Source organism: Ambystoma mexicanum, chromosome 10 (genome assembly GCF_040938575.1).
Source record: "Ambystoma mexicanum isolate Mex_15411 chromosome 10, UKY_AmexF1_1, whole genome shotgun sequence".
NCBI lineage: Eukaryota > Metazoa > Chordata > Amphibia > Caudata > Ambystomatidae > Ambystoma > Ambystoma mexicanum.
Window position 1 is genome coordinate 1,575,901,230 of NC_090932.1, and position 12,924 is coordinate 1,575,914,153.

A 12,924-nucleotide genomic window follows, 5' to 3' on the forward strand; every position below is an offset into this window, starting at 1 on the left:
CGGTATTAAGTGCGTTACAAAAAGATTATTCAATTAATTACCAACAGTTTGATAAGTAAAGTTAGGTTATCTGACCTCAGCCCAAGGACTTGTCCTGTGAATCCACCAAATGTAGTGAAAAGGGCCAGCGTGGTGTTGGTGAATCCACGAAGTTTCTTTGGTGCAATTTCTCCCACATACTGGTAGTGTAGATTCACTGCAAGACCTTGAAAAGAAATGAGGAAATATTACAAAGTCAAATATCATTGTGTCACAGGGAGCAACAAGTGTTATGATATGTGTGACATCTTCAGCCAGTCTTAATTATGTAGTATTTTAGTTTTTTGTAGAAGTCCTTTGCCTTAAAAATCTCATCACACAAAGTGCAGTAGGTGTACATGCCAGAATGGGCTCAATTCATCGCACATACACAGGCCCTCTGCCTGGCTACTAAGCTCACTTGTAGCGGGCACAGCAAGGGTCTAAACATTTGATTATTTTCAGGTCCTTTTTGGAAGGTGGCTCAGTTTGTGCATGAAAGTGGAACCCTAGTGTGAAACAAAAAGAGAAGACCAGCCCACCACCCACATTCTTAGTGGGCAGTGCCCATACCCACCACATGAGCTTCCTCTGCCGCCAACGTGGGAGAAGGGCTCCTACACAGCTGAGACTGAAAACAATCAAGTGAGTGAAAATGCAATTAAACACGCATGTTTAACGTGCATATTTACGAGTACTTTTGAGAACTTGACCACTCTTTATGCGCTATCTCACTTGGCCTCCCAAAGTTCATTCACAACTTTGGTTTCCATCATATTCGCATCGATCATCACATGCGTTTCACACATTGTCCTCTTTGGATTTCTTTATAAAATGTTGCTTCTTGCAACCTTGGTTCAAACACAAGCTGGTTTGGTATAAGTCTCTCCGACTCACCGGCTGTGTTGTCTTTACTGGCGCTGCTTTGTTGTAGGAGCCAAGGACAGTACCACAGCGACAATTGCTCCTCGCTGCCTTGGTTATTGCTGCGGGAGAGGGAGAGCCCATGATACCTCCCTGCACAGTGTAGGTTTTGTTTAGTTTTAGTTCCCAGTCTTACACTTTTTACTTTCCAAGGTTCGTGAAAGTAACAGTCTTTAAAGGTCAAGGGCACTTCCCTCCTTGCAACCCTCTCTGGTCCCGCCATCTCTCTCCTTGTATCATACATAAAGGGATTTATGTTTTTTCCACTGAGCATAGTCCATCAACTTCCCTGCTAGATGTAATATTCTATAGCCTTAACAAATTCACAAATTATCTGAGAATGTCCTGTTACTCTCAATTCAAGAGTTTATTGCAATCTGGTGATTTTCATGTTCCTGCCAACACATGTTTGCATCTCACATTGCATAGGTCTTCATCAGGGATATCTTCTTCACAATGAGGCACCGCCAGCAATGCTATTCTAGTATTAAATTTGACTGAGCCTGTTAGCTCGTTAGATAATCTTTCCAGTGCCATCACTTTACATTAGGACTGTATAGATAACTATCTCACATTTCTTAAATCTTTCCCAATGGTAGTGTCTAGTTAGCCTATATCACGCTTCTGTAAGCGCTCTCAAACCTCTCCGTCCTATTCTCGGCTTCTCCTTGTATTAAACTTTCATCTTGGTACTGCTGTTTCCTTGTGTGCTTTTCCTCGCTCAGAGTGTGCTTTCGTGCTCCGCCTTTTATCAATGTGGGGAAGTGTGATGGAAGTCAGGCGTGTGTAATGATCAGTAATTGCCTAACCTTGCCTGACCATGGTATTGGGACATGCCAGGTATACGGCTCTGGTGTTAGTCTTTGTCGCTCACGTTGAACTTTCTGTGAGAAAATGTTCATTTTGGGAAAGGCAGGGGGGCTCAGTTCATACATATCCTACCTGATAGAGTGGGGAAAAGGTGTTACAGGAAAGCTGATACCGTGTCTCACCGTTCGGTGCCTCACTTCCACTCCCCGAATACCCCTCATCCAGGTGATCATCCTGCACTGGTCCACCCCCAGGAACTGGATCCAAAAGCGATGGCCGTGTCTTGGACACCTGGATGACAGATACCCAGGGACTAGCGGGTGAGACACTTTCAGGTGTCTCACAGAGAGAACAGGAGAAGTAGAGACTGAAACATGATTGTCCAGTTCCTTGCCGATCTTAAAGAGTTCGGCCATGTTGTTAGAGGCCGCAGAGACACAGGCTTGAATGTGTGCTCTCTTCTTGGACAGGACAGAGAGTCTGTATTGCCTTTGGAGCAGGCGGCAGGCCTGTGTATCAGAGGATGCGCCTAAAGCCCGCCACTTCCTCTCAGCCAACCTGAACTTGTGTTTTCAGGGAGACCCCCTGCAGCCGCTCCCGATAATCCCCCATATTAGTTATTCACCTTAACCCAACCCCAGCATATATTTGCAGCAAAAACCATTAAAAAAAATTAATTGAAATCGTTTTGACCATTTCTTCCGCGGCAAAACCTCCTGTCACCTGTTAGGGTTCTGTGTGATCTGGTCCAATCTTATTTTTCGAAAATGATTTTGTCGAATATATATATTTTTTAACTTTGCTGCAAATATATACGGGGTGGGGGGGACCCCTAGCAGCCACCCTATATTCCCCAACATTAGCTATTCACCTAAACCCACCCCCACATATATGTGCAGCAAATATTTTTTAGATGATTTGATGAAATTGTTTTCGACAATTTCTTCTGCAGCAAAACCTCCTGGCACCTGTTAGGGTTGTGTGTGATCTGGTCCAATCTTTTTTTTTCGAAAAACGATTTCATCTATTTTTTTTTTTTTACTTTGCTGCAAATATATGCAGGGGAGACCCCCGCAGCCACCCTACCTTCCTCCACATTCGTTATTCACCTACTCCTACCCCCACATATATGTGCGGCAAACATTTTTTTTAAATAATTAAATAAAATCTTTTTCAACCATTTATTCCGCAGCAAAACCTCCTGTTACCTGTTAGGAGTAATGGCAAATTGGACACTCGGGGCCAGCTGACGCACACCTTAGCGGGCGATGACATCACCACCATCCACAAGGTTTTGGCAGATAAGTAGTTGGAGCTGAGTTATAGAGGCACAATCTTTTGACTTTGGGGAGTACTTTACATTTTAGATTCAAGGATGTTGATTTGAAGATTTTTACAAAGACTTTCATGAATCGATTAGACAGATCTATTTGGGAGATTATACATCAGACTCGGGCTGGATTCATGCGTCTGTGGTTTGGTTACGATAATATTAGGAGTCTGGAAGATATCTTGGGGTTGCAAAACATATTACTAATGGTGCTGTGATGGTATTTCTGGACACAGAAAAGGCTTCTGAGAACGTACAATGAGGGCGATGGGGTTTGGGGAAACCTTTCTGGGAGCAATAAGATGTTTGCATTTTGAGGCAAAAGCTAAGATTTGGTCAAATGGGGCCTTTCAAAAGAAATAACTATGCAACGTGGAACTAGGCAGAGTTGACCCCTCTATCCATTTTTGCTTAATATTGCTTTAGACCACTGGCAGCTCGAATCAGGAAGGAGGTAGGTTTCTTGGGTATATCTGTAAGAAAGCATGAATTTAAAGAGTGATCTTATGCTGATGATTTAGTTGTACTTTTGTCCAACCCCAGAGAGAGTGATCTACTGAAGAAGGTTTTCGAGGAAGCTGGTCAAATGTCTGGCCACAAGATAAAATGGGACAAGACTGAAGATTTTCTGCTGTCTCCAATAGGTACTCAAGACATGTGAAAGATTTGGAAATCTATATTTTGCGAAATGTGTATTCGATTGTGGATTTTAATGTGAATAGATTAATTGAAGGTCTCTTAAAAGATGTGAAGAGGTGGGAAAAATTGCGGTTGGGCCTTTGGGCCAGCGTTTAAGTACTTTACATTATACAGAGATTAGCCCCAAGATTTACGAATAAGACCATGTAGAGAATAGACAGAGGGCCTCATTATAAGTGTGCCAGTCCGGGAACTGCAGTACCGCTAAGCTTGCCGGTACCGTAGTTCCCGGAACCGCAAACTACGAGTTGTGCTAGCGGGTGCCTTTCTGCCCGCCAGGTCAAACCTGGCGGGCAGAAAGGCACCCGCAAGCACAGCATGTCAGATGCACTGGCACCGTTATAAACAGTGTCAATGCATCCGAACTCCCCATTCCCATTCGGCCCTATGGGGCCGAATGGGAATGGGGAGCATCTTTTTTCATGCACCCGCAAATAGGCAATTACTGTGTCCGGCAGGGCCGTAATGATCCGGTAATTGCCCATTTGCGGGCGCCGGAAAAAAAATGCTCCTCCATAGGGCTGAATGGGAATGGGGAGGTCGGAAGCATTGACACCGTTTATAATGTGCCGGTGCATCCAACATGCTGTGCTCGCGGGTGCCTTTCTGCCCGCCAGGTCCGATTGCTACAGGCACAGCTACCGCCGATGTCATAATGAGGCCCAGAATCTTTCTGGGGTTTCTCTGTGGTAGTGGGAACAAACTAAAGGTTCTTAAATTCATTTTCACATGAGGAATTCATTTTCACATGAGGCACAGATGGCTTTAGCTATCCTGATTTGGAAAAATATTGGAAAGGATTCATGTTGAAGAAGTGAGCCCATTACTTCGGATCAGTAGAATGTGTTAATCTAAGCTGGGTGGAATTAGAGAGGGAAGTTATACATCCCTTCTCTTTGGATAATGTATAATCATTTAAAAAAAAGGACGGGAGGATGCCATCTATTGAGGCTTCTTGTTTTGCGTTAACCTCTTGGTTTGAGTAGAATGAACAAGATTGGTGGATGGGGTACAAGGCCTCTTTATGGCTTAATCTTAATACTAGATGATTCTAAATGGTCATTGGTGACTGACAGTGTTTGGTACTATTGGTAACGATAAGTTTGGAATTGGTTTCATTGTTTCATTCCCCAAATGGGTATTTATTAGGTTGTGGCTTGTTTCCAAGAGAAGTAAGGTTGTGGGTCTAACTTGAAGTGCATGCATTTCAGAATGTGTAGTGAGATCCAATTTGGTTGCTTTTAGGAACTTTAAATGCAATCTAACAATATGATAAAAGGCCAGATGTATTTTTGTCCTTGTATGTTTGTCCGCTGCAGCAGATTCGCCTGTTGTCACCGCTGGAGGGAGCTGTTGCCTTAGGATACATAGAGACAAGGACAATTCGAGAAAGAATTATCTGAACATAGTTTGAAAGTGATCTGAGCCCGACTGAGGGGGATCCAACGTTGAACTTTTGTTTTGAAAGGGATCTTAGCCCAACTGAGGGGGGATCCAGGCTTCGCCTGTTACAATGGGCCAATTTGCATAGCTTCGCCTGTTGTCACTGCTAGAGGAAGCTATAGGCTTAGAATTGATAGTGGTCCTACTGTGTCGATCAAAACCTGCACTTTGGCTTGTGTACACGGGCCTGTACACTAGAATGTTCATGAAAGCTCATGAAATGCAAAACGTGCAATATGATCCAATAAGGTTTTTGACATGTTTTTTTGTAAATAAAGTATCTTCTTTTTGTATACACTGAGGCTAATTATTTCTTCCCCTATGTCGGGTGGTGTTTTGCGCACGCTTTGTTCAAGTGTATTGCTTATCACAGTGAACTGGCATCTATTTGATGAATAGTGTCTGTATCTCTCCTCTCCTTCTGTGTTTCTGTGGATTACGTGTACACAGGCACACAGCTGCATCGTAGCGAGTAAATAATGGTTGGTATAGATAAATGCAATGTCAGAGGGCACACCTTGATAACTGCATTTTTATAATCTGTAGTGAAAGCGCAAGGGATACAGAGGCAAACTGATGTTCTGTGCGCTGGGCTCTCAGATTATTGCTTGCATTATGTTTGCATCAGAAGGCTTTTCTAGTGTCCACTGGGGGCTGGAACGCGGACAGCCCCTCGGAAGGCAGAAAAAAAACGCTGACTTGGGGGTTGTAAGCCAATTCGCGACAGGACTTCTAAATGGGTGCGTGCTTGTCAGATTTCACTGCACGTAGAGAGTGGCAAAAAGAAGAACCCAGTGCAACCGTCCGTCAATTAAATACCGGTGGTTGGCTATACGGTTGGAGACCAACCACAGCACATGTAAGCACAACCTTCACCCAGAGGCATCTTGGTGCTTCTTAGATAGGGCGGTGGAAGAAAAGAAGCTAGAAAAGATAGGTCTTCAGGCAATGCCTAAATGACATATAGTCATCCACCATCCAAAGAGCAAGAGGGATAGAATTCCACGAAGAAGTAGCAGCAACTGAGAAGGATAGGCTGCCGACACGAGCCAGCCTAAATCGAAGAAACTCAACCAAACAGGCCTCAGCTGAGCACAGGAGAGAACAGAGGAAAGGCGGAGAAGAAGGGAGGAGAGGTGGTCAAAGGGGGGCCTGAGGTAGAGCAGAGAGTATAGGGAGGAGGAGAGGATGAGTGGACGAGAGAGTGTACTGGATGTTCTGAGTTTTAGAGATGAAATGAGAAGCCAGGGCCATGCAGAGGGCCTGGGAGGGGACAGGAGAGGTGGAGACTGCAGCAGGATTGGCAAGCTCCTTGCCGATTTTACAGAGTTTGGCTGAGTTGTTGGATGCAGCAGATACGCAGGCTTGGATGTGGGCTCTCTTCTTGGTGCAGACAGAGAGCCAGTATTGTCTTTGAAGCAGGCGGCAGGCCAGTTTGTCAGAGGATACACAAGAAGCAAGCCATTTCCTCTCTGCCACCCTGCACTTGCGTACAAGGGTGGTGAGGTCTGAGTCGTACCAGGAATTGCACTTAGCTTTGGGCTTCAAGTGGATACTCATGACAGGGGCAAGAACATCAAGAGTATCAGAGATAGCAGAGTGGAGAATGGAAAGGGCTATGTCAGGATGTGAGTCAGCCAGAGGAGGAGGGGGAGCGAAAGTGGCGGCGAAAGCCTCAACTGACACATGCTTCATAGGTCGGATAACAGAGAAGGTAGGTGGCAGTGCTGGAGTTGGCTTGGCCTGTGGGGTAGAGAGGGAGGGATGGGAAGAAAGGAGTAAGTAATCACTCCTGGAGAGAGGAGTGGTGAGAGGGATAGAGAGGGGAAGGTCTGAGGAGATCAAAACATTCAGAGTGTGCCCTGCATAGTGAGTCGGGCCGGAGGGGAGAATAGTAAGAGAGAGAGAGTCGCAGAGGTCGCAAAAGAGTCCAGAGGCAGGACAGAAAGCACCCAGGTGGATGTTAAAGTCTCCAAGAAGGGGGAGTTGAGTGGTTGAGGCCAGGAGGGAGGAGAGGTCCGCCCACTCAGAGAGGAAGGAGGTGATCTGACCAGGTGGCCAATAGATAGTAGCCACAGTAAGAATGGTGCACACAAAAAATGTGGCTGCGGACTTTGAGTGGGTACATTCCCACAGAACAGGTTATCATGCTGTGTTCTTTCCTGCAGAGGTGCGCCTTGACCTCTTTTTTAGTACAAATCCATGTAATACACCAACCTTACCTCTAAAGAGATCTGTAAAAGATTTTTTACAGATTTATACATGATCTGCAAGTAGTTGACACAACCTACATTTCCAATAGTGCCAAACACAGCAACTATATTGTCATGTATTCGTCCATCTGCCACATGTTACACAGTTACTGCTTTATGTTCTGCATTCCTCTCCATTCCCAAAGACACAGATAGCCAGTATTTGTTCTCTTGTATTTGCTCTGGGCTACAGTATATATGGTATCACCTCCTACAGGGTTACACAGAAAGCACTACTTCTAAATATTGAAAAAGGATTTAGACGATAATAAATCCCCAGGGTGTTTGGTACTAGTGCGATAGGTGGACAATCTTCAAGTCCAAAAAATGATTCCACAAAGACAAGTTCCACCGTATTCCACACTTGATTAGCTAGCAAAAATACATGTATTTTCTCCAGATACTGCGAAACATGCATGACCAGAGCAGGGTGCTCTTACAGAGCTTTGGCGATCATTTGAAGGTCATTTAGTGGCACCCAAATAACAGTTGCATTATTGTGCATGTGTGCTCTACTGTGCCATACATGTTGCAAAAGGGGGTATGGTGGCTTGATTACAAAAACAATGGTACGCCACAGGATTTTCAAAAGTGGTAGAACATTTATGCTGCAGTAGGTAATGTGGGATTACGTGTAAATGTGGTGCGGAGATCTCATTTAGCTCCTTCTATTACAGTGTGATTTTAATCAGCTGCTGAAAGTGGTAGGCATGGAATATGTTCTTGTTATAATCAATATATTTACCAAATGGAGTATTGTACCTGCAAAGCTGATATACAGGCTATGGTAAAGACTCTGATATATGTCTTTTCCCAATGATTTACGGTGCTAGTAGGTATTAACAGTGATTGAAGAGCATACTTCACAGGTAAACTGGTACTGGAGCTCTGTAAGCTTCCGAATATTCAGCTAAAGCTTTATTGCCACTATCACCTGTAATCAGCGGGATGGTAAAAAGCCAAAATGGAAACCTGAAAAATTAAATGTCCAAAATATGCCCAGAAACTAGTATGAAGTGGGTAGATGTGCTACCACATGCGAGGAACTGCAAGTCGGGTTACAGGATTGAACCTGCATAAGATTCTCACTGGCAGACTTATAGAATTACCAGAAGCATATCCTTCACCTTTGTTTTTCAACAGAGCTGGGATGTAGGCGAGAGATACTTTACTCCACATTTTGGTTGCTAGACACAGATTCTTCATTCGGAGAAAAGGAACACACAGGAAATAATCTACATTTTAGGGCTTATTGTCAGTGCAAGAGAGTGAACATGTCGGCAAGTACCACCTGCCTGGAGAACCCTTCCAACTTGGATCCCAAATGACTGGGAGTGAGGTTCTCGTAAAAGCAGCACCTGGTTCACATTAGGTTAAAAAGAACATTGTAAAGAAAACTGAAAAGAGTCCTCCAAACAAGGCATCAAAGGTTAAAGAACCAGGGTGGCTTAGACCAACATAAAAGTCTAAGATAGCATCCTACTGTCCACTCATTTATGTTTTCTAGAACAAGCCAAATTTCACTGACGATCAATGCAATGGGTCATTGATCGCAGGATGAAAGAGGTACAGAATCCAGTAATGCAGATGGGTGTTTTAATGGTGAGCTACATTTTCAAATGTTACCACCAAAGAGACGTGACACCATGATTGCCCCAACTTTATGGGTGTCTACCAAGGAAGAAGAAGTTCCATAGGCAAGGTGTGTCACTTATATATTTGAGATTCATACCTAGCTTTTGTCTAAACGCCATTGCATGAGAGATGATGGAGTGCACTACCTAGATAAGCTGCCTTTGTCTAAGACTTTATGCACATTTCTTCAACAACGTCACTATCAACCTCCTAACACTAATGTACCATGGTACAAAACTATGAATAATGGCACTGGTCCAGAGAAGTGGAGGATTTTCAACCCCATGCTCGAATTCATGCATTTCTTCATGACATTATTACATTTTCAAGAGACTTTTCATTTTGCATCTTGTTTAAAAAGAACATTGATAAGATTGGCGCAGAAAAAGGACATGCTGATGGCGAAATGAAGACTTTGGAGGAGCTAGGAGGGACACATCTGGGACAGGTCAACTTAGTGGCAACTGGGTGGAATATACATCCAGAAAGGGTTCGCGAGAAAAGACTAGGAGAATTAAATAAAGTAACTGAACTAATAACACGGTCACAACTGACCAAATGTAGATGCAAGGCTAGGAGAAGTACAAGTTCATGGACCTAAGCAGTATTGTACAAACTGTCCTAACAAGTCTCATGTTTAACATCACGTTTGCAGGTTGAAAACTTGAACAGGACCTTGCTTGTGGAGGAGTGCAAGATTACCTGAATGACCATTGATCTGTAATAACTTCAAGCAACAATCCTAGTGGGAGACGTTGAATGAAAAATTGGGAATCAACAGTTTTGTGGTCCTGGAGGAGTAAGTAGAAATTTTACAACTGGCACTGAGACATCGAAATGGCAATACATTCCTTTAAAGCGTATGGACATGTTCGAGGGATCTGGTTTCCAATGTATCGGAAAACATAAGGGATCGGGGCAAACTGCATTTGGGACTTGGTCTTTCATTGAGCCCTGTGGGAAATACAATTCAAAGAGCAGCTAATATTTATGTGGTGAGCATTCCTGAGATGAAGCAAGACTTGGGAATCGGGACTTGAAATGACTGAACATTGTGATCAAAACAACCCCAACAGATCCAATATTTGGAGAAAGTGAAGCCAGGTCCTAAACTAACTATTTAAGGATGATCTGATGGGAAGGGAGTGCCAAAGGTTTGATGCCACACAGAACATGGGTGTTTCTCTTAAATGATAGCTGGTGCATCCAAAAAAAAGCTGGACCTTAATTTGAGTTTGATCTGAGAATTAAGATCAGATCACTTAGAATCAGTGATGTCATCAATGAGATTTGTGATGGCATCTTTGATGTCATGGGTGTTAGTCCTTTCAGTGTACACTGGTGGCGCGAGTTATGGTTGCTTAGCTTACCATAACTGCCAAATTTCTGGGTTTTTCCGGGTTTACCTGTAACCGTAACGTACCTGAAACAGCATTTTTCCATTGAATTTCATAGGTTTTTGCTAGTGCAACTTAACCATAATGTCCCTTTAACAATGTTTCTGCTAGTAGAATTTCATAGGTTTTTAGGAGGGCGCTGTAACCAGAACGTTGCTTTAGCATAGTGTTTTCTGTAAAGAAGATAGCTCTTTGGTACTGCAACAGAACATAATGTGCCGTTAACAACGGTTTGTTACTGATTCCTTGACTGCATTCATGATGAACGTGTGAAAAGGCCAAATTGGGTGGTGTATGTATCCATTTGCGCTACCCCTTCCTTTTCAAAATAGTGTTGGTGTATTTCAGCAATTACAGATGTACATGGTAAATGTTGGTGAGTGTTTCAGTAGTTTCTCTTTTTGTGTTAACATTGCATGGTGAATCTGTGCCGCACAGTACTGGCCGAGATGACTACAGATGAGCAATATGGACATTTCCTAGGGAGACTGCACCTGGTCGGCGTATGTTCAAGCACACTGCAAGTATCCGTAGAACCTCATTAGTGTCTGCATGTCTGCATCTTCTAATGCACTTTTAAGTAGTTGTGGAAGCGCACGTGTATCCGTTCCACACCTATACCCTTGCATAGGTCATCCACTGTGTGCTGATAACACCGCCCCTGTCGCCAGCCCTCTGGATGCATACAGTAGGCTACCGCATTTCAAGTACTTCTGCCGACTAAGTGGGTGGCTCTGCAAACCTACCAATGCGTGGCTAAAGCATGCCTGACTGTATGACACCCACTGGTAAACAAGGAACAGCAACCTGCAGTGTAATGTGGGCGTGGTAAATGTCGCATTAATTTGATTGATGTGCTGCTTTCCTTTCCATGACCCGTGAAACAGACACATCGCGTCTGCGCTGAGCAGTGTGATTGCAAGTGTCAAGAGGTCGCCTGCGGGTCGTACAGTTGAAGAAGACATTCAACTGCAGGTGGGACAGTTTGTAGTCAGTCTGCAAAATGGTAAAGTTGGTGCAGCTTGCTCACGCACATACAAGTGCATGTAAAGGCAAGTAAGCAAACAGTGCAATATGCCATTTTCACATGTCGTACAAAGATACAAATACACTTCATCGCAATGTACCGCGCTTTCTCTATTTGTGAACCAAATACAAAATGACGCAGCCACATCGATGTCTGCATAACACTATAGAAAGTTATTCAAGAGATCGGAAACAAACGCTTGACCTGGGCAAGTCCCTCCTTTATCGCAGAGGGCACTGAAACTCGTGTAACATGCTGTGCAATTTTCCCTCCACAATCAACAACAATAATATCGGCATGATTGCGTGTCACCAAAGTGTCACACAGAAAAACCAAAATCAGTCACTTAATTGTAGGTACTCCATAGCACTACACATCCACATGATAGATTCCAAAATGAGCAGCCACTGCACAGTGTTTTCCATTCACTTTCAGTTACTGTATTTCGAATTCCCCTAAAACCTGCACGCTGTGGCTCGTGAAACACACAGCCATAACCGCACCCTCTGCATGTCTGCCGACAAATACACTGTGTACCACACTCTGTGTGTACACACCACACCCAGAAAACATATTGACCAATCCCGTAGACTCAACAGGTTCATTTCTATGGGCATCATCTGCAAAAGGGGCGTATCTAACACTTGCCACCCTGCAAATATCGTGATATATGCAGACTTTTCGTGCTGGGCGCGAGCGGGACTGGGGGAATAACTTTCAACCAGGGTAGGGGACGTCGTTAGTTGTGGCGGCTCTTAAAAGAACCTTTGGTTTTTTTTCATTTTTATTTTTTATAAAGGTGCTTCCATACAAACACCTTTTTGTGTGGTTGTTATAAGTAAGTTTGTGTTTTGAACGTCAGCTCACATTTTTACAATAGGGCCTTTTCTGCAGCCTGTAGATTTTGAAAGAAAATGTCATTGCCACTCGTCGACAAAGACATGCCATTTCCTTTGAAAAGGTGTACATTGCGAGAACAAATGTCTTTCTCACAGGAGAACATACCCGCAGCACTCAAGAAGTCACACATGCTTCTGTTGATGAGACCCCTTCTGACCTCTGGCTGGCGACAGGACTCATTGGAATAGTTCCACACTATTCTCAGGGGTATACATGAGAAAAGCACCTTCGCAGTGGGAAAAATGTGCTGCACTGCTTTCATCATCTTCTTCAGTTGACGGTACACACAGGAACAAGGCATGGAACCCAAAAAGAATGCTCCAAAGTGCATGACCAAACATGTACAGCTCCAGAAGTGGCCATGCGTTGACATTCTATAAGCACCCCGCCAAAACAGCACGCTTCTACACTGTGCCACAAAGCCTCCACCTTCAAACTGAAAATGCCAAAAAAGCCTTCTTGGATGTCATGCACGACCAGATCTTCCAC

At 43.9% G+C, this 12,924-nt stretch overlaps 1 protein-coding gene across 4 annotated transcripts in view; it reads right to left on the reverse strand.

The window, feature by feature from the left end:
* LOC138492611 (solute carrier family 2, facilitated glucose transporter member 11-like) overlaps positions 1-12,924 on the reverse strand; it is a 419,436-nt gene that overhangs the window by 207,740 nt on the left and 198,772 nt on the right. For all 4 annotated transcript variants that reach the window (XR_011276228.1, XM_069619902.1, XM_069619903.1 and 1 more), the window contains one exon: positions 76-205. Coding sequence is in view for 3 of the 4 variants with exons in the window: in XM_069619902.1 (XP_069476003.1) it covers positions 76-205 (130 nt within the window). In the remaining variant the exon portion in view is untranslated. The remainder of the gene's footprint in view (positions 1-75; positions 206-12,924) is intronic.